This window comes from Opisthocomus hoazin, chromosome W (genome assembly GCF_030867145.1).
Source record: "Opisthocomus hoazin isolate bOpiHoa1 chromosome W, bOpiHoa1.hap1, whole genome shotgun sequence".
Lineage (NCBI taxonomy): Eukaryota > Metazoa > Chordata > Aves > Opisthocomiformes > Opisthocomidae > Opisthocomus > Opisthocomus hoazin.
This window is the reverse complement of record NC_134453.1, coordinates 49,498,359-49,519,778: the sequence shown is the minus strand read 5'-3', so window position 1 is coordinate 49,519,778 and position 21,420 is coordinate 49,498,359. Positions and strand designations below refer to the sequence as shown.

At 45.9% G+C, this 21,420-nt stretch overlaps 1 protein-coding gene across 8 annotated transcripts in view; it reads left to right on the top strand.

The window, feature by feature from the left end:
• The window catches only part of LOC142365621 (zinc finger protein 462-like), a 153,086-nt gene that overhangs the window by 105,639 nt on the left and 26,027 nt on the right, over window positions 1-21,420 (top strand). For 5 of the 8 annotated variants that reach the window (XM_075446583.1, XM_075446581.1, XM_075446582.1 and 2 more), the window contains exons 7-9: window positions 2,793-2,984; window positions 14,925-15,186; window positions 19,231-19,367. In XM_075446583.1, coding sequence (XP_075302698.1) covers window positions 2,793-2,984; window positions 14,925-15,186; window positions 19,231-19,367 — 591 coding nt within the window. Of the gene's footprint in view, window positions 1-2,792; window positions 2,985-14,924; window positions 15,187-15,381; window positions 15,464-19,230; window positions 19,368-21,420 lie in introns of those variants that run through there. The other 3 variants (XM_075446587.1, XM_075446586.1, XM_075446588.1) reach the window with 3 other exon arrangements.

The window sequence follows — 21,420 nt, the reverse complement described above, 5'->3', positions numbered from 1 at the left end:
AGCTGGGCGCAGTACTCCAGGTGAGGTCTCACCAGAGCGGAATAGAGGGGCAGAATCCCCTCCCTCGCCTTGCTGGCCACGCTTCTCTTGATGCAGCCCAGGATACGGTTGGCCTTCTGGGCTGCGAGCACACACTGCCGGGTCATGTTGAGCTTCTCATCAACCACCACTCCCAAGTCCTTCCCCTCAGGGCTGCTCTCAATCCATTCTCCATGCAGCCTCTATTTGTGCTTGGGATTGTCCCAACCCACGTGCAGGACCTTGCACTTGGCCTTGTTGAACTTCATGAGGTTCACAGAGGACCACTTCTCGAGCTTGTCCAGGTCCCCCTGGATGGCATCCCTTCCCTCCAGGGTGTTGACCACACCACACAGCTTGCTGTCGTTGGCAAACTTGCTGAGGATGCACTCGATCCTACTGTCCATGTTGCCAACAAAGATGTTAAACAGTGCTGGTCCCAATACTGATCACTGAGGGACACCGCTTGTCACTGGTCTCCACTTGGACATCGAGCTGTTGACCGCAATTCTTTGAGTGCGACCATCCAGACAATTCCTTGTCCAGCAAGTGCTCCATCCATCACATCCATGTCTCTCCAATTAAGAGACAAGGATGTCATGTGGGGACAGTGTCAAATACTTTGCTCAAGCCCAGGTAGATGACATCAGTTGCTCTTCCCTTATCCACCAATGCAGTAACCCCATTATAGAAGGCCACCAAATTTGTCAGGCACGATTTGCCCTTAGTGAAGCCATGTTGGCTGTCACTAATCATCTCCTTATTTTCCATGTGCCTTAGCATAGTTTCCAGGAGGATCTGCTCCATGATCTTGCCAGGCACAGAGGTGAGTGACTGGCCTGTAGTTCTCCAGATCTTCCTTTTTAAAAATGGGGGTTATGTTTCCCCTTTTCCAGTCAGTGGGAACTTCACCAAACTGCCACACCTTCTCAAATACGATGGATAGTGGCTTAGCAACTTCATCTTCCAGTTCCCTCAGGACTCGCGGACACACCTCATCAGGTCCCATGGACTTGTGCACCTTCAGGTTTCTTAGATGGTCTTCTTGGTAGCCCATCGATTAGTGTGACTGGTGAGGTTTTTTTCTTGTCATTGTCTCCATGTTTGTTTTGACAGGTCTGTTTCTGTATATTTTTCCCCTGGTTTCCCAACTGACAAGGTCCCTGATCAGATAACCTTGCTGGGATAAGCGTTTTCACACTCTTACAGGTTCTCATCAATTAGTGTGACTGACCAGGTGTGGTTCTCATCACTGACTCTCTTATCATTTTTTTGCTTATAGTTAGCAAATTGTAGGGGTTTATATCTTTTTGTCTTTAGTTCATCTTTTCACATTAATCAGTCCGTCATACATGATTTATGAAAGCCACTTTCTTTATCTTTGTAAACCAATGATACCTCTTTGGCAATAATATTCAGGTGCAGAATGTAATTTGAAAGGAAACCATGTGTGACATTTTGTTTCACCATTTCAGAGTCTGATCTTTTTCAGATACACCAATGTGGGTTTCTAAGAGTCTGTATTTTGTCCCGGTGATTAGCATATGAATGTTGTGGTGGGGTGTGGGGAGGTATTTTCATGTAGAATGATTGTTAATCTCTTTATGTACTTGTTATGACTGGCTGTGATACTTTTTTTTCCTCTTGTTCTCTTTTTGTTCATCTATTTCTGATGTTTAAAGCCATTCTGTTCTAGAAACTTGTTTGTTAAATTTTTTGAGAATTGTAAAACATTTTTCTGCCTCTTTTATAAGCAGAGCTCTTATCTTTCCATTAGTGTTCATGAATGTTTCATTCATGTTTTAGTTTTGTCATTTTATGCACAACTTGCATGTAGTCAGTGTAGCCTTTTTACCTGGAAGTCGCATTTCCAGAACAATTACTTACCATACATATAACATCACATCACTTATGTTGGATATTTCACTTTTTCTTTCAGGTGCCTCCATGCTTAACACAGAACAAGTCTTGTCTTGGGAATTTGTTTCCTACTGTGTTCTGTCTTTATGACTTGGAATCTATTTGGAACCAAATTCGCTACTGTTCATTATTTCTCTTCTTTCACTTCTTTTAATGTTTTTCCATAATATGCTTTCCCATAGCCCTATAAATATGTACTGCTCTTGGTATTGCCATGTCCACTTCTTGTAGTAAACCAAACTTGACTTGGTTACTAGTTCTATGGAGCTCATTTCTGCCTGGAGGCCTGTTTCATGTAAGGAAAATAGGATCTTACTCAAATTAAATGTGGGGGGAGGCAGTGGGCAGTTTGTTTGGGTTTTTTTTTATTTAATTTTGGGTTAGTTTTTTTTTAAAAAAAACCTTAGTTAACATTTTATAGTCTCCTTCTGGGTTTTTTAGTAATGATTCTGGATGTGTTGCACAGAAAAACACAGAAGACTTCACCCTTGCTTTCCTCCCAAAGAAATTTGGAAATGCTCTAGTCAAGTGGCTCTGTTTTCATCCAAGATTCTGTCTTCTTATACCATGCAACACAGGCATGCTAAGAGTCTGGTCTTTGTTTTCTGGCATCAGTCATTTAACAAGGATCTAGAGTTGTCAGAAAACAAAACTTTGGTCCCAAAGCAGGTGGCTGTACCTGCAGACTCCAGACTGTTTCAACAGGGAGATGCACATAGTTTGTTCTCTTTGGAATAAGTCTCACACTGAAGGAGGCCATAGGAATTTTACTGCTGAGTTCAGCAGGAAAAGAATGGGAATCTCTTTTTGTTTCTTTAGTGAGCTGATGTCTTGCCTGTATTTTGCTCACCCAGGTGAACATGCTTACAAATGTTCTTCCTGCACATTTTCCACCATGACAATCAGCCAGATGAAAGAGCATTCCTTGAGAGTGCATGGGAAAGCACTGACACTACCAAGACCCCGTGTTGTCAGCCTCTCGGCCTCACTTGGCTACCACAACTCCAAGAAACACACTTCTGCTGAAGAGGTGGAGGACTCTAATGGTAAGAGGTGCCTCAGAGCAAGAATTTAATTGTCTGAAATACTACTTAATATTTTTATATTAAAAAAAATATAAGGCAGCAATTAAGAAAAGTCCAAAGTTGCACGAAAAGCAAGAATAAAGGTGGTGTTCTAGTACTTGACCTGCAGTTGAATCTCACCAGTTTATTCTTTACCAACTTATACTGCCATTGGTTGGCCTTTGGAATAAGTCAAGCTGACCTTACTTTTCAGCAAAGATTTACAACATAGGAAATTTTCAGTGGCAGAGCTCCCATTAAAAACCAGAGGGAAAGAGAGCATTTAATTCCATTTGCATTTCTGAAAAAAAACCCCTTTATCTTCTTAGCAGAGCAGTTTAGTGAAGCCACTAAAGATTAAGTACAAAAAGTAGAGGGAATAGCTAGGCAACACTATATTTTATACTTCTTAAGGAAATGGATGTGTGCACAGATCCTGATGTTTGAAATACGGACAGATGGCTTATTTTTAGGTTTTGCCTTGTATTTAGGCTACAGAGTTTTATTGCTTGTGCAACAAACGATGAGAATACAGGACTGAAACTTGACAGATAGAAAATGGTCATCCAGTCACATCCGTGGCAGCAGACTCTTGGCATGCAATGTTCTTACTTTAAATAAACGACAGTGAATGGATGACCTGGACAGGATGGAGAGTTGGGCACAGAGGAACCTGATGAAGTTCAACAAGGGCAAGTGCAGGGTCCTGCACCTGGGGAGGAACAACCCCATGCATCAGTACAGGCTCGGGGCTGACCTGCTGGAAAGCAGCTCTGCGGAGAGGGACCTGGGTGTCCTGGTGGACGACAAGTTGGCCATGAGCCAGCAGGGTACCCTTGTTGCCAAGAAAGTCAATGGTATCCTGGGGTGCATTAAGAGGAGTGGGGCCAGCAGGTCAAGGGAGGTTCTCCTCCCCCTCTACACTGCCCCGGTGAGGCCCCATCTGGAGTACTGTGTCCAGTTCTGGGCTCCCCAATTCAAGAAAGATGAGGAACTACTGGAGAGAGTCCAGCGGAGGGCTACAAGGATGGTGAGGGGACTGGAGCATCTCTCCTACGAGGAGAGGCTGAGGGAGCTGGGCTTGTTCAGCCTGAAGAAGAGAAGGCTGCGAGGGGACCTTATAAATGCTTACAAATATCTCAAGGGTGGGTGTCAAGAGGACAGGGCCAGACTCTTTTCAGTGGTGCCCAGTGACAGGACAAGGGACAATGGGCACAAACTGAAGCATAGGCAGTTCCACCTGAACATGAGGAAGAACTTTTTTTAGTTTGAGGGTGACAGAGCACTGGAACAGGCTGCCCAGAGAGATTGTGGAGTCTCCTTCTCTGGAGATATTCAAAACCCACCTGAACAAGGTCCTGTGCATCCTGCTCTAGGTGACCCTGCTTCGGCAGGAGGGTTGGACTAGATGATCCCCAGAGGTCCCTTCCAACCCCTACCATTCTGTGATTCTGTTATAGAGATACTGCAAATGCAAGGAGAAGGGGAACATACTGCACTCCAGTGGACAAAGAAGGCTGCAGGAAAGAATGCTGTACTGGCCTGAAGTTCCTGTTACAAAGGAAGCAAATGGCAGAACAGTTGCATCTGAAAAAGAGTATTGTGCTCAGCATAAAAGTAACTAGATTTGGGGCAAATTATTTGAAGAATTGTAGAAAAATGTATTGGGATTACGTGGCAATGTTTTTGTAGAGGGGTGCTGAAGGAGTGGGTTCTGTGAGAAGAGACCAGGAGCTGACACTGTGCCAGATAGAGCCAGTTCCAGCTGGCTCCAAAATGGACCCAAAGCTCAGCCCATCAGTGATGCTGGTGGTGCCTCTCTGATAATATATTTAAGAAAGGGTAAAAACCACTGCACAGCACCTTTGAGAAAGAGAAGTGTGAAAACTGTGAGAGAAATAACCTTGCCGACACCAAAGTCAGTGAAGAAGGAGGAGGAGGAGGTGATCCAGGTGCCGGAGCAGAGATTCCACTGCAGCCTGTGGTGAAGACCATGGTGAAGGAGGTTCATAGAATCATAAAATAGTTCGGGTTAGAAGGGATCTTTAAAGGTCATCTAGTGCAACCCCCCTGCAACAAGCAGGGACATCTTTAGCTAGATCAGGTTGCTCAGAGCCCCGTGCAACCTGACCTTGGATGTTTCCAGGGAGGGGGCATCCACCAACTCTCTGGGTAACCTGTTCCAGTGTTTGTTTTCATTGTAAAAAATTTCTTCCTTATATCTAGTCTGGATCTGTGGCAGTACGCCACAATAAGTTATGGCAGTCTCAAAAGCAGTAAAGCGAAAGAAAGCAAGCAAAAGCAGGCAAAGCAAGCAGAAGCAATTTATTGGCTAATCATAACATTTTTATATCCCCTTGTCCCCCACCCCCAGAATCTCATTGGTGAGGGTCTTTTGGCACGTGGCTCCTTTGTTCTTCTGATTGATCATCATGCACCGTTCACCCAACCTTCATGCTTGGCTAAGAGTTGGGGTCTCGCATCCTGTTTCTTTGTTCCTTTCTTCCTGTTCTTCAACCACAGATGCACAATATTTTTAACTCAAGGATATAGCTCTAATTCATCAAGATCACGAAGACCGCCCGCGGCCCAGCCGACTCCGACATGGATCTAACCTCTTTTAGCTTAAAACCATTACCCCTTGTCCTATTGCAACAGGCCCTGCTAAAGAGTTTGTCCCCATGTTTCTTGCAAGCCCCCTTTAAGTACTGACAGGTTGCTATAAGGTCTCCCTGGAGCCTTTGCTTTTCCAGGCTGAACAGCCCCAACTCTCTCACCCTTTCCTTACAGGAAAGGTATTCCATTCCTCTGATCATTTTTGTGGCCCTCCTCTGGACCCACTCTAACAGGTCCATGTCTTTCCTGTCCTGAGGGCTCCAGAGTTGGATGCAGTATTCCAGGTGGGGTCTCACCAGAGCAGAGGGGCCATAGCAGTACATCAGGAGCAGACATCTGTAGCTCATCCCTTGTCCACTGATGCAGTCACTCCATCATAGAAGGCCACTAGGTTGGTCAGGCAGGACTTGCCCTTGGTGAAGCCATGCTGCCTGTCTCAAATCACCTCCCTGTCCTCCATGTACCTCAGTATAGCTTCTAGGAGGATCTGTTCCATGATCTTCCCAGGCACAGAGGTGAGGCTGACAGGTCGGTAGTTCCCAGGGTCCTCCTTCCTACCCTTTTTAAAAATGGGCACAATGTTTCCCTTCTTCCAGTCTCCAGGGAATTCACCTGACTGCCATGACTTTTCAGATATGATGGAGAGTGGCTTGGCAACTCCATCAGCCAATTCCCTCAGGAGTCTGGGATGCATCTCATCAGGTCCCATACACTTAAGTATGTTCGGGTTCCTCAGGTGATCACGGACCTGATCTTCTCTTACAGTGGGAGGGGCTTTGCTCCTCCAGTCCCCATCTTGTGGTACATCCACTCGAGAAGTGTGGGAAGAGAAGCTGCCAGTGAAGACTGAGGCAAAAAAGTTGTTGAGTACCTCAGCCTTCTCCTCGTCTGTGGATATGACGCTATTCTTGTTCATGGGGGGGGGGGGGGGGGGCACGTTTTCTTTAACCTTTCTTTTCCGCTTGACATACCTGTAGAAGCCCTTGTTATTCTTTGCAACCCTTGCCAAGTTCAGCTCCAGCCATGCCTTGGCCTTCCTGACCCCATCCCTACACAACCGGGCAGCGTCCCTATGCTCTTCCCAGGTTACCTGTCCCTGCTTCCACTGCCTGTGAAGTTCCTTCTTGCCCTTTAGTTTGACCAGCAGGTCTTGACTCAGCCATGCTGGTCTCTTGCCTTCCTTTCCTGATTTCTTACACCTGGGGACTGAGAGCTCTTGCGCTCTATGGAAAGCGTCCTTAGAGATCTGACAGCTCTGTTTTGTTTCCCTTGTCCCTGAGAGCGGTTTCCCAGGAGATCCTATTGACCAATTCCTTTAAGAGCTGGAAATTTGCTTTCCTAAAATTCAGTGTCCTGACTTTACTCTTTGCCTGACCCTTATCAGTCAGGACTGTGAACTCCACCAGTGCATGATCACTGCAGTCCAGGCTGCCTCCAACCTTGACATCACCGTGTTGGTGACCATCAGGTCTAGTATTGCATCCCCTCTGGTAGGGCTGTCTATTACCTGGCTTAAGAAGTTATCCTCAGCGCTCTCCAGGAGTCTCCTGGATTGCTACAGCTCACCGTGCTACTTTTCCAGCAGATGTCGGGGTGGTTGAAGTCCCCCAGCAGGACAAGAGCCTGCGAGCACGATGCCTCCTCTAGCTGGAGGAAGAAGGCTTTGTCAGTAGGCTCCCCTTGATAGGGCGGCCTGTAGTAGACACCAACCACAAGGTTCCCTTTGTTGCCTCTGTCTCTGATTCTTATCCATAAGCTTTGTACCTGCTCGTGGCTGTTCTTCAGGGACAGCTCTTCACACTCTATCCATTTCTTGATGCAGAGAGCAACTCCTCCTTCCTCACCTGTCCCTTCTGAACAGCCTGTAGCCATCGATAGCCGCACTCCAGTCACGGGATTCGCCCCACCAAGTTCCAGTAATGGCAACTAGGTCGTAGCTTTCTAGCAGCATGGTGGCTTCCAGCTCCTCCTGTTTGCTGCCCATGCTGCGTGCATTGGTGTAGAGGCACTTCAGCTCGGCTGTCGGCCATGTCACCTTCTTAGAGGAACACCCCTTAATTCTTTTGAGGTATTTCACCAGTGTTTCCCTGTTGGACCCTATTACCTCAGGAGCCCCTGGCTCATCTCTGTAAGACTTCAAGTGTGCTGTAGTGTACCCAGCACATCTCAGAGCAACCGGCTGATGGTCCTTGCTAGCACCCCATCCCTCTAACCTTGGCGTGTCGTTCCACAGCTCTTCATGGGCAAGCCTGATATTATTCCCCTCCCACTTCGAGTCTAGTTTAAAGCTCTGTCAATAAGCCATGTTAGCTCATGCACAAAGATCCTCTTCCCACTCTGTGAAAGGTGAGTCCCATCTGACGCCGGCAAGCCTGGTGTCATGTAAGCCACCCCATTATTGAAACAAAAAAAATTGTGGCGGTGACACCAGCCGCCAAGCCATGTATTAATAGATTGGGCCTGTCTGTTTCTTCCAATGTCGCTGTCTGCAACTGGAAGGAGAGAGGAAAAAATAACCTGTGCTCCAGATTCCCTTACCAACTGTCCTAAGGACCTAAAGTCTCTTTTGCTCGCCCTTGGACTACGTGTTGCGGCTTCATCGCCACCCACATGGAAGAGCGGTAATGGATAATAGTCTGAGGATCACACCAGGCTAGGAAGTTCCCAGCGATGTCCTTAACCTGGGCCCCAGGAAGGCAGCGGACTTCCCTAAGAGGAGGTTCTGTCCAGCATATTGGACCCTCTGTTCCCCTCAGAAGGGAGTTGCCTACAGCTATAACCCGTCTTTTCTTCCTCGTGATACAGGGAGTAGGCCTTTCTGAACCTGACAACACATCTGCTGTAGATGGACCATCATCCACATCATCCATTGACTGGCCTTCCACATCCAGAGTCTCATACCTGTTGTACAGAGGCACCTAGGAAGGCAAGGTGCCTTCCGTCCCGATCATCGACTTGCCTCCATTCACTCCTTTCCTTTAAGCCACTGCCTTCAGTCTGGCAGGGGGAGGATGCAGGGTCCCATTAATTTTGTTTTTTTTCAGGTGGTTGTTCCTGTTTCTGTCTCAGGGAGGGCAGAGCATGGTTACACCAGTCTATCTCTGACACTCCCTGATGCTCTTAACCTTTCTACTTCCTCTTGTAGCTCTGCCAGCAGGCTGAGCAGATCATCCACCTGGTCACACCTCACACAGCTCTTCTCACTACTGCCATCTGTTACTAGTGAAAGGTTCTGGCACTCCCTGCAGCCTGAGACCTGGAAGACTGCAAGTTTTCATAGGAGTTCTGTCTGGGTTGCCACACCCATTCTGGCGAGTGCAGAGGACATGGCTTTCCACCAGGTGGATACCATAGCTAAGCTCCTGAGAGGCTGATGACCACCAACTCGCCTCTTGAGCTGGTAGGGTGACCATGCCCTCCCTGTGTGTCCTTCCTCATGAACTGCTGCACAAACTGCTGTGCCACTCCCTGGCTGATGCAGACACCCTGGTTGCTAGTGCTCCTTAGGCTACTCTTTATATGCATGGATGTGGTCATGGTTGCTCTGGCAACGTCCAGGCCTCATGAGCATCTCCCGCAAGAGCTGCTGACTCCTGACAGGGCTCTCCGCTGCCCTGCGTTTCCCTGCCTCAGGAAAACTCCCTTTGCGCCGATACCTACTGCTACGCTGTGGACCGAGCCAGCTCCGGAACAGCTCCCCTTGGCGACTGGAGCTCCAAGAAGGAGCAGCCCATGGAGGTCCAAGGTGGAGCAGATATCCAATCTGCAGACCATGGAGAAGACCACACTGCAGCAGGTGCATACACCCTTAATGAAGCCAACTGAAGTACATCTACATCAATGCACGCAGCACGAGCAACAAACAGGAGGAGCTGGAAGCCATTGTGCAGTGGGAAAACTATGATCTAGTTGCCATCACGGAAACATGGTGGTGTGACTCACACAACTGGAGTGCTGCAATGGATGGCTATAAACTCTTCAGAAGGGATAGGCAAGGACTGAGAGGCGATGGGGTAGTCCTGCATGCTAGTGAGATTTTTGACTGTCTAGAGCTTGACGATGGTGATGAAAGGTCGAGTGTTTATGGGCAAGAATCAGGAGAAAGGCCAACAAGGCAGATATCATGGTGGGAGTCTGTTACAGACCATCCAACCAGGATGAAGAGACAGATTAAATATTCTGTAAGCAGCTGGGAGAAGTCTCACAATCACTAGCCCTTGTTCTCATGGGGAGTTCAACTTTCCCAGATGTCTGATGGAAACACAACACAGCAGAGAGGAAACAGTCTAGGAGGTTCCTGGAGCGTGTGGAAGATAGCTTCCTGACACAGTTGGTGAGGGAGCCAACTAGGGAAGGCGCCCCGCTGGACCTGTTGTTTGAAAACAGAATAGGACTTGTGGGTGATGTGATGGTCGGAGGCCATCTTGGGCACAGCAGTCATGAAATGATAGACTTTTTGCTTCTCAGAGAAGTAAGGAGGGTGGTCAGCAGAACTACCACCTTGGACTTCCAGAGGGCAGACTTTGGCCTGTTTAGGTGCCTGGCTGATAGAGTCCTTTGGGAGGCAGTCCTGAAGGGCAAAGGAGTCCAGGAAGGCTGGACATTCTTCAAGAAGGAAATCTTAAAAGGTGCAGGAGCAGGCTGTCCCCATGTGTCGAAAGATGAGCCAGTGGGAAAGAAGACCGGCCTGGCTAAACAGAGAGCTTTTGCTGGAACTCAGGAAAAAAAAGAGAGTTTATGACCTTTGGGAGAAGGGGCAGGCAACTCAGGAGGAGGATGTCATGAGGTTATGCAGGGAGAAAATTAGAAGGGCCAAAGCCCAACTAGAACTTAATCTGGCTACTGCCATAAAAGACAATAAAAACTGTTTCTATAAATACATTAGCAACAAAAGAAGGACTAAGGAGAATCTCTGTCCTTTATTGGATGCTGGGGGAAACATAGTGACAAAGGCTGAGGAAAAGACTGAGGTACTCAATGCCACCTTTACCTCAGTCTTTGATAGTAACACCAGTTGTTCTCTGGGTACCCAGCCTCCTCAGCTGGAAGATAGGGATGGGGAGCAGAATGAATCCCCCAGAATCCAAGGGAAATGGTTAGTGACCTGCTACACCACTTAGACACACACAAGTCTATGGCGCCAATGGGATCCACCCAAGGATACCGAGGGAGCTGGCAGAAGTGATCATCAAGCCACTTTCCATCATTTATCAGCAGTCCTGGATAACCAGGGAGGACCCAGTTGATTGGAAGTGAGCAAATGTATTGCCCGTCTACAAGAAGGGCCAGAAGGAGGATCCCAGGAACTACAGGCCTGTCAGTCTGACCTTGGTGCCAGGGCAGGTTACGGAGCAGATCATCTTGAGCACCATCTCGGGGCACGTACAGGACAACCAGGTGATCAGGCCCAGTCAGCAAGGGTTTATGAAAGGCGGGTCCTGCTTGACTAACCTGATCTCCTTCTATGACAAGGTGACCTGCTTAGTGGATGAGGGAAAGGCTGTGGATGGTGTCTACCTAGACTGCAGTAAAGCCTTTGACATTGTTTCCCACAGCATTCTCCTGGAAAAACTGGGTCCCCATGGCTTGGATGGGCATACTCTTTGCTGGGTAAAGAACTGGCTGGACGGCAGGTCCCAAAGAGCTGTGGTGAATGGAGTTAGATCCAGTTGGCAGCCAGTCACAAGTGGTGTCCCCAGGGCTCAGTATTGGGGCCAGTTCTGTTTAATATCTTCATCAATGGTTTGGACAAGGGGATCGAGTGCACCCTCAGTAAGTTTGCAGATAACACCAAGTTGGGCGGGAGTGTTGATCTGCTTGAGGGTAGGAAGGCTCTGCAGAGGGATCTGGACAGGCCAACTGTATGAGATTCAACAAGACTAAGTGCCGGGTCCTGCACTTGGGTCACAACAACCCCATGCAATGCTACAGGCTTGGGGAAGAGTGGCTGGAAAGCTGCATGAAGGAAAAGGACCTGGAGGTGTTGGTCTAAAGCCAGCTGAATGCAAGCCAGCAGTGTGTCCAGGTGGCCAAGAGGGCCAACAGCATCTTGACTTGTATCAGGAATAGTGTGGCCAACAGGAGCAGGGAAGTGATCAGGCCCCTGTACTCGGCCCTGGTGAGGCCGTACCTCGAGTACTGTGTTCGCTTTTGGGCCCCTCACTACAAGAAGGACATTGAGGTGCTGGAGTGTGTCCAGAGAAGGGCAACGAGGCTGGTGAGGAGTCTAGAGCACAAGTCTTATGAGGAGTGGCTGAGGGAACTGGAGTTGTTTAGTGTGGAGAAGAGGAGGCTGAGGGGGAACCTTATTGCTCTCTACAACCAGCTGAAATAAGATTATCATCACAGAATCACAGGATCACAGAATGGTAGGGGTTGGAAGGGACCTCTGGGGGTCATCTAGTCCAACCCCACTGCCAAAGCAGGGTCACCTACAGCAGGCTGCACAGGACCTTGTCCAGGCGGATTTTGAATATCTCCAGAGAAGGAGACTCCACAACCTCCCTGGGCAGCCTGTTCCAGTGCTCCGTCACCCTCAGAGGGAAGAAGTTCTTCCTCATGTTCAGATGGAACTTCCTGTGCTTCAGTTTGTGCCCGTTGCCCCTTGTCCTGTCGCTGGGCACCACTCAAAAGAGTCTGGCCCCATCGTCCTGACACCCACTCTTAAGATATTTATAAGCGTTTATAAGATCCCCTCTCTCTTGAGGCCGTTTCTTGTTATCCTATCACTCCTTACTTGGGAAAAGAGACTGACACCCACCTTTCTATAACTTGGGCTCCCCAGTTCAAGACAGATGAGAAAGCACTGGACTGACAGGCCTGTAGTTCTCCAGATCCTCCTTCCAAAAACCGAAAACACAAACATAAGTTACACTTAGCAAAATATAGCAATTGCTGAACACACTTCAATCACAATACCAATGTGATTCCCGTTACAGTTCTCTATAACATGACCACTGTCATGACAATGGGTGTCCCCAGTCACTAGGAAGGAATATGTGGGTTGAAGCCAGCTCAAGCCTGTTGCTCTCTTTGACAGTCTTTTGCTAGTTGTTTAATTTTTATATTTTGTGATGGGATGAGCCATATATTCACTCCCCCCATCCCAGTCTGGCTAACTAATGGAGACATTCACATCCTTTTAATAAATGGGGTAGAAACATTTACACCACCAGTTGATCCACTCGAATGACATAGCTGTTTATGTAAAACAAAGGTCACCCTCCTATCCCCTTTATGTTGTGATAAAGTCAGCTGCTTTGCATTATTCTCTGAGCTTCATGGACACATCACCCTTGCCCATCTCCTCTAAGCCTTCTTCCATTGTAGAGGTTTATTGGTCAGTCACACACATGCTTTGAGCATGTTCCAAGGTGATCCTCAAGGCCATTATCTCTGCAAAATGATTAAAGCATCCAGTCCCTTTGCAAGTTGCAGCTTCTCCTGTGGAGGGGTTCCAGGAAGTGGCTTGTCATTTCTTATTTCCTGCTGTGCTGTCAGTAAATGAACTCCGTAATTTATTTTTTTGCACTTAATTCATCATACGCTGGGGCATCAACTTTCCAAGGAGTTCAGTGTTCCTTCTACTGTTGATTTGCTGGCCACTGATTAACAAACAGAACTAATCCCGGTCTGGAGCCTGAACCAGTATGTGCCTATTGGATAAGAGCCAGGATGTGTTTTTGCCACATAGCAGTAGTTGCTCTTCCCATAATGAGTTTTGAATCCTTGAACATAAAATTCAGGACAGTCTGGGGCATAACCACAGTGCCTGCTCTGTGCCTAATACATCAGTGGCACTCAGAACATGTTATTGAATACCCCGTTTGTTTGGCCAGTTTGGGTCAGCCATCCTGGCTGTGTCCCCTCCTGGCTTCTTGTGAAAATCAACCCTATCCCAGCTGAACCCAGGACGTATATGTAACTATTTCTGCCTTGTGTGCCTGCTCCAGCATGGGTTGCCCACAGGCTGCATTCCTTTCAGAGGTGTATGCACCACCCACCCACACAAAGTGCCTCTCCAGACACCACCGGCTGCCTGTGTGTTATCTTTAATATGTTTGAGCAAGAGTGCCATGTACTTCTTTTATTTGATAAATTTTTGGTGTGAAGTGTGGGTTTTTTCTTTTCCACAGTTGCTTTCATTTTCCTCATGGCAGACTGGAAGCAGCTGTGAGTGACACAGGGCCTTAAGATTTGAAGGGGTAGAACTCATTGTGAGCCATCTGTGGTGAGCAAACCTGCTGTCGAAGTAATTAGAACAAAGAGGATAAATACATTGTGATCCAGTCTCTGCTCATGCATCTCAGAAGAAACAACAACAAAAAAAACCCTGAATCATTTTACCAGAAGCCTTCATGTCTCTGCTGTATACCTGATGATGAAGCTGGAGAGCCTGGAGACATTTTTCTCCCTATGTTGTTTTTTTTTTGTTTGGTACTCTTTGTTGTTGCTGTCGGTTTGTTTTTCATTTCTAAAGCATATATAACTCTCTATGACAGTGAGAAAAGAAAGCAATCGTTTTACTCTCTTGAAGACAGATGAAGTCCACACACTGAGTGCTGTACAGGCCTGTTTCCCATTTTTTTCTCTTTACTAATTGGCTAGAATGGATGGTATTAATTTCCAACAAGTATATGTTTTAGAGAATTCATACATGTGCAGCCTCAGGGAATTATACATTGGAAATGAAGCACCCATCAAAGTAGGAGGTAGCTGGTATACTTTACCGTCTTTTGTTTTCTTTTTCAGAAAGCTTAAGAAAAGAGCCTTTTGTTATCTTTTCAGGAACATCACACCGACATTCGTCTGTGCTTTGCTTTCATTTGTACCATTCATGGGCAGTTGTGTATTATACAGGACAAAGTAGCTGAATTCCTAACTTCCACATTCAAATCAATGTATTGGGAGACTTCCAAGACTCCCCTCCCTTTTTTTTAATGAAGTATTCTAGTTTTCAGTTTGTGTGCTGAAACATATCTAGTCTGTGTATTTTTTTTAAATATCATTAAAATGGTGTGACAGCCTTCTGTTGGGTTGTATAAGGGGGAGGGAAATACTGTATCTATTTCCTTTTTCTTTCTGTCTTTATTAGGTTACTCTCATATATTTATCCCTCCCCAGATCAGATTTTTAAAAGCCTAATCTCAACTCACCACCTTTTACATTGTAGAATATAAATCAGGTTAGATGAAGAAATGGTTATCCTCTTATCTCTTCAGAAGGCTGCCTGCTAGAGCAGGCCTGGAATCTTTTTAAATTTCATTGACCTACCTGGGACGACAACTTCTGTCTCTTTCTTCATAGACTCTTCATACTCAGAACCTCCTGATGTTCAGCAACAGTTGAACCACTACCAGTCTGCAGCTCTGGCCAGGAATAATAACATCAGCCGAATTCCACTTTATGTGAGTGCTGCAGGAGTGGAAAAAAGAGAAGCTATCCTTAACTGTGAATTTTGTGAATTTTCCTCGGGTTACATACAGAGCATTCGACGTCATTACCGTGACAAGCACGGAGGGAAGAAACTCTTTAAGTGCAAAGATTGTTCCTTTTATACAGGCTTTAAGTAAGTATTGTGCAAAACAAACTGAACTTCTAATGGGATTTTTGTAGCACTTCAAAAGACTTCTGAAATCTTTGTGACAACTGGTTTATAGCTAAGAGACACATGACCAGTGGTGACCAGGGAGAGAAACATAGGAAATGCCATACAAGATCACAGCAGCATCCATGTAATTAATTTTCTTCATTCCTACAACAGCCCGTATCATCTGCTGAACAGAAAAGCATGAGAAACACTTGCAGTAGGCTGTACTCGCTACAGTAAATAGTACAAGGACTGGGATATTAGCATGAAGCATGGGGCAGTCAAATGTTCTAGGTAGGTTACAGAATTTCTATTTCCTCTATGAAGAACAGTCTCATAATCCTGAACTCCTCACACCCCCCTCTGCAATATATCTGGCTGAAATATAAAGCATACTCCAAAGTGCCTGATAGCATATAGAAGCATTTCATCAAATCCAATTAAACATTGCAAAATTTAAAGTTGTGGGGGGGGGTGTTTAGCCATGTTCCTTAAGGACAGAAAATTTTATGCAGTTGTGCTGTTTCAGTTTCCTTCTGATTTTTGAATCCTCAGTCATAGACCCCTTAGCTGATATTCAAGTTCTCAAAGCTATTATGGCCTTAGGAGATTTGTGAAAATAGATAGCGTGGTTGGGCAAAGGAGAGAGGTTCTCTTGAAGAATTATGCTCAACCTTTCCTTTTAGAATCATAGAATCATAGAATATCCTGAGTTGGAAGGGACCCATGAGGATCATCGAGTTCAACTCCTGACTCCACACAGTTCAACCTAAAAGTTAAACCATATATCTAAGAGCATGCTCCAAACACTTCTTGAACAATGACAGACTTGGGGCCATGACCACTTCCCTGGGGACCTTGCTATGATGACATAACTGGCTGGGTAAATGAGGGGAGACCAGTGGATGTTGTCTACCTCGATTTCAGCAAGGCTTTTGACAGTGTCTCCCACAACACCCTCCTAGGCAAGCTCAGGAAGTGTGGGCTACATGAGTGGATGGTGAGGTGGATTGAGAATTGGCTGAATGGCAGAGCTCAGAGGGTTGTCATCAGCAGCTCTGAGTCTAGTTGGAGGCCTGTAGCTAGTGGTGTCCCCCAGGGGTCAGTACTGGGCCCAGTCTTGTTTAACTTCTTCATCAATGACCTGGATGAAGGCACAGAGAGTACCTTCAGCAAGTTTGCCGATGACACCAAACTGGGAGGAGTGGCTGATAGACCGGCATGCTGTGCTGCCATTCAGTGAGACCTGGACAGGCTGGAGAGTTGGGCAGAGAGGAACCTGATGAAGTTCAACAAGGGCAAGTGCAGGGTCCTGCACCTGGGGAGGAATAACCCCATGCATCAGTACAGGTTTGGGGCTGACCTGCTGGAGAGCAGCTCTGTGGAGAGGGACCTGGGTGTCCTGGTGGATGACAAGTTGACCATGAGCCAGCAGGGTACCCTTGTTGCCAAGAAAGTCAATGGTATCCTGGGGTGCATTAAGAGGAGTGTGACCAGCAGGTTGAGGGAGGTTCTCCTCCCCCTCTACTCTGCCCCGGTGAGGCCCCATCTGGAGTACTGTGTCCAGTTCTGGGCTCCCCAATTCAAAAAAGATGAGGAACTACTGGAGAGAGTCCAGCGGAGGGCTACAAGGATGGTGAGGGGACTGGAGCATCTCTCCTACGAGGAGAGGCTGAGGGAGCTGGGCTTGTTTAGCCTGAAGAAGAGAACGCTGAGAGAGAACCTTATAAATGCTTATAAATATCTTAAGGGTGGATTTCAAGAGGATGGGGCTAGACTCATTTCAGTGGTGCCCAGCGACAGGACAAGGGACAATGGGCACAAACTGAAGCATAGGAAGTTCCCTCTGAAAATGAAGAAGAACTTTTTTTACTTTTAGGGTGACAGAGCACTGGAACAGGTCGCCCAGAGGAGTTGTGGAGTTCCCTTCTCTGGAGATATTCAAGACCCGCCTGGACAAGGTCCTGTGCAGCCTGCTGTAGGTGACCCTGCTTCGGCAGTGGGGTTGGACTAGATGACTCACAGAGGTCCCTTCCAACCCCTACCATTCTGTGATTCTGTGATTTTTATATTCTTCTTATATTGTGGACCCCAAAACTGCACACAGTACTCAAGGTGAGGCTGCACCAATGCTTAGTGGGACAATCACTTCTTTCGGCTGGTTAGCTGTACTGTGCTTAGTGCACCACAGGATACAGTTGGCCCTTTTGGCTGCTAGGGCATGTTTGACTTACTAAGCTTACCATCAACCAAAACCACCACATGCCTTTCTGCAGGGCTGCGCTCCAGTCTCTTGCCCCCCAGTCTATACATACATGCAGAATTACACTGTCCCAGGTACAGAATCCAGCATTTATCCTTGTTAAATTTCATATGATTGGTGATTGCCCAGCACTCTAATCTGTCAAGATCTCTCTGTAAGGTCTCCCTACCCTCAAGGGAATCAACAGCTCCTCCTAATTTAGTATCGTTGGCAAACTTGCTTAGTGTGCACTCAACTCCCATGTCCAGGTCATTGATAAAAACACTGAGAAGAACTGGCCCTAAAATTGAGCCCTGGGGGCCTCCACTAGTGACTGGCCACCAGTCAGATGTTACCCCATTTGCTACAACTCTTTGAGCCTGACCCTTCAGACAATTGTTCACCCGTTGTATTGTGTACATGTCTAGCTGTATGCTGGACATTAGACATGAGAGACCTCATACAAGAGCAGCCTCAAGTTATACATCCATAAAGGATCGGGGTTTGTTGCTTCAGCTCCTTGACAGTTACATGGAATAACTTGCTGTTTAATTCCAGATTACTATTACTATCGCTGCTCCAGATTATTATTTGTTTTAAGCATTTCAGACTCTTGACAGGTCCAATGTATCTTTTTCACATTTTGCTATTGCCCTTTTCTCCTACCAGGATTAAACAAAATTGCCTTAAATCAAGCTGTAATTACATGTGTTCATAGCTACATAGAGTTGTGTTCTTTATTGTGGTGTCTCAAACTTTCTGGGATTAAGTCTTTCCTCTTTAAATGTACAACATATACATGTGAGCTCTCTTTAAAAGAAAAAAATTCAAGTCACCATAGAGAATTAAACACATGAAAGCATCCACTGAAGCTGATAAAACCTCACCTATTGGCTCCAGGCCCAAAGCCAGTTGTGTTAGTAAGTTGCTTTGCGTTCAAGCTAACAGACTTGGAGAACTTTCAAAGGGGCTTTAAATTCTGTAATTTAATGCAGCTAGCAGCTTCGCTCTTGCAAGCTTTAGCACTACCCCAGGAAAAAAAATGACCTAATTCCCCCAAGTTTACAAACACCTCTCATTTTAGTTCTTGACCATGTGGCTTGATAGATGCATAGTTAATTTCCTCTGCATGTATGTCTCTTGTATCTTTTAAGTATGCAGCTAATAGTATGAGATTTGTTGTGCAAAAGTACTGTTCATTTGTGGAGTATTCTCAGTCTTGCATTTTCAGGTCCTCATAACTGAGGCTTTCAAACTTATCAACTTGATGTCAAACTTACTGTAGGTGCAAGTCTATTTCATATCTGGAATCTGAACATTTCAGCTGTTGTGGGGCTAGTCCTACAAAGATGGTGTTGAGGATTTTTTTTTTTCCATCAGAAATAAGGTTTTTTTTCATCCTTCAGAGTCTAGGACAGTTGGAAGGATTTTACTCAACTTGCTAAAATGTCTCTCTTTGCCAAAGGCAAGCAAATAACGAGCACAAAATTTGGAAATACTTTTGCCATCTTAACTATAGCAATGTGACTATAGCACAATCACTGCAAAATAATATCTTGTGCAGAATGTGTGTTCAGTTACTTAGGGATATGAACATGCAAATACCTGTTCTCGTCATATCCGTGTCAGTAGTCCTGCTGAAATGCCACGTAGCTTTATGAAGAGAAGGCTGAGTGGTATCTGTACCATTTTATATAACACTTCTGTATTAGAGCTGTGACACTTCAGCGTTCCATACACATCTATTCTGACTGCTTCCATGTCTCCCTCCCATTTCACAGATCTGCTTTTACTATGCATGTGGAAGCTGGACATTCGGCAGTTCCTGAGGAAGGACCCAAAGACCTTCGTTGTCCTCTTTGCCTATATCACACCAAATACAAATGTAACATGATTGATCATATAGTTCTACACAGAGGTAAAGATGTCCTTGTATATAGCTATATCTGACAAAGAGAATGCTGAACAGAACACCACTCTTTCAGATTGATCCATTAAGTTTTTTCTCTGTATGTGAGCTCAGATATGTTGAAAAGATCAAGCCTAAGTATGTCTTAATTCTTTTATGTGAAATATAAAGTTTACCAATGTAGAAGTGGGACAGATTTAAAATTTTTTTAAGCTTTTCCTCTAGAGAGGTCAACAGTCATCAAGTATCTATTTAGCAAGAGTGGGACTAATTTACAACTCAGACCTAGGCCAAGATTGTTTCCTATGTATGTGTTTCTTAAGTGCTTGCTATCATAAATACTGTGGTAGAATGTATCAATTAACTCTAGAGGCTTAAAAATGTCCCTTGACTGCTTGCTTGAAATTTCTGTCTTCATAACATCTTCCTCACCTGTTCTTAGGAAGAAGACAAAAATTAGAATATTTTTCTCCCCCCCCCCCCTTTTTTTTCCTTTTAATCCAGCTAAAAGCAGGATTAGGGATTCCTATTCTATTAACTACAGGCAAGCTTAGAAGAGACATCTTTTGTGGTCCTCCGGGCTGACATTACTGCTGTTGGGTGTGGTGAATGACTTGACGGACCCCCCCCCCATTCCCTGTGTTGAATTAGGGGTTTCATCGTATGCAGGACTAAATGTTTCAAAAGACTGCAGCTCGGTCTGTTCCTGCTTTTGCGAGAACGGAGGAGGGGCAGCCAATGCTTATAAGATACTTTCTGCAGGTTTTAGAGCATTTAAAGCTGTATACACTGTTTTCCAAGTAATAATGATTTCCTCAGGGACTTCAAGCTGCAAGTCCTTTTTTGTCTGCAATTCCTCCCCCACCTTTGCCCACAACGAGCTATCATATGAACCTGAGGAAGGGTACCACGAGCAATAGTCTCTTATCCAAACTAACAATTTAACCAACTTTGTAACTGATAAAATCTCTTGATGGAGCTTTTGCTCTTTTGTAGCTGACTGTCCCATCTTATAAATCCGCAGCCGCTCACCTCAATCGTTCCAGCAAAGGGTGATGTCTCCTCTTGTGTGTGCGCATGCGTGCATATGTCTCTCCTCTTGGTCCCAGCTGTGGTTCAACACCTGTAATAATCTCCAGCTCTGAATATCTTTATGTCCAAATATCTTTATGTTCAAATATCTTCATGTTCGAAAACCCATGTTTGGGCGCCATCTGTGGTGAATGACTTCACGGAACCCAATCTTGTGCTCGATCGGAATCCTTTTATTGCTCAAGTGAATACCTTATATACTAATACAATAGTTACTAGAGCCAATCAGCTTTGGATTCATGGCTTTGTGAATGCCAGTTCACGGTTGCTGTTTTCCAGGATCTTTTGCAGCTGGATGTGTGAAAACAGCTTATCTCCTGAGAACAGAGAAGGGAGGCACAGGATGCGCTGATCCTTTAGGGTCATGAGACAGTGCTGTTCTGTCTCAAATTATATGGTTTCCCACAGTTGGGGGTTAACCCTAGTAGGCAGCTAAGCACCACGCAGCTGCTTGCTCACTCCCCCTCCAGTGGGATGGGGGGAGAATCAGAAGGGTAAAAGTGAGAAAACTCATGGGTTGAGATAAAGACAGTTTAATAGGGAAAGCAAAAGCCAGGCGCACAAGCAAAGCAAAATAAGGAACTCATTCAGTACTTCCCATCGGCAGGCAGATGTTTAGAGCCATCTCCAGGAAAGCAAGGCTTCATCTTGCGTAATGGATACTTGGTGTTGTGGTTTAGCCTGGCTGGACACCAGGTCCCCTCAAAAGCCGGTCTATCACTCCCCCTCCTCAACTGGACAGGGGAGAAAAAGAAAACGTCAAAAGGCTCATGGGTCGAGATAAGGACAGGGAGAGATCACTCACCAGTTATCATCACGGACAAAACAGATTGAACTTGGGGAAATTAGTTTCATTTATTACCAACCAAAACAGAGTAGGGTAATGAGAAATAAAGGCCTAAATCTTAAAACGCCTTCCCCCCACCCCTCCCTTCTTCCCGGGCTTAACTTTAATCCCGAGTTTTCTCCA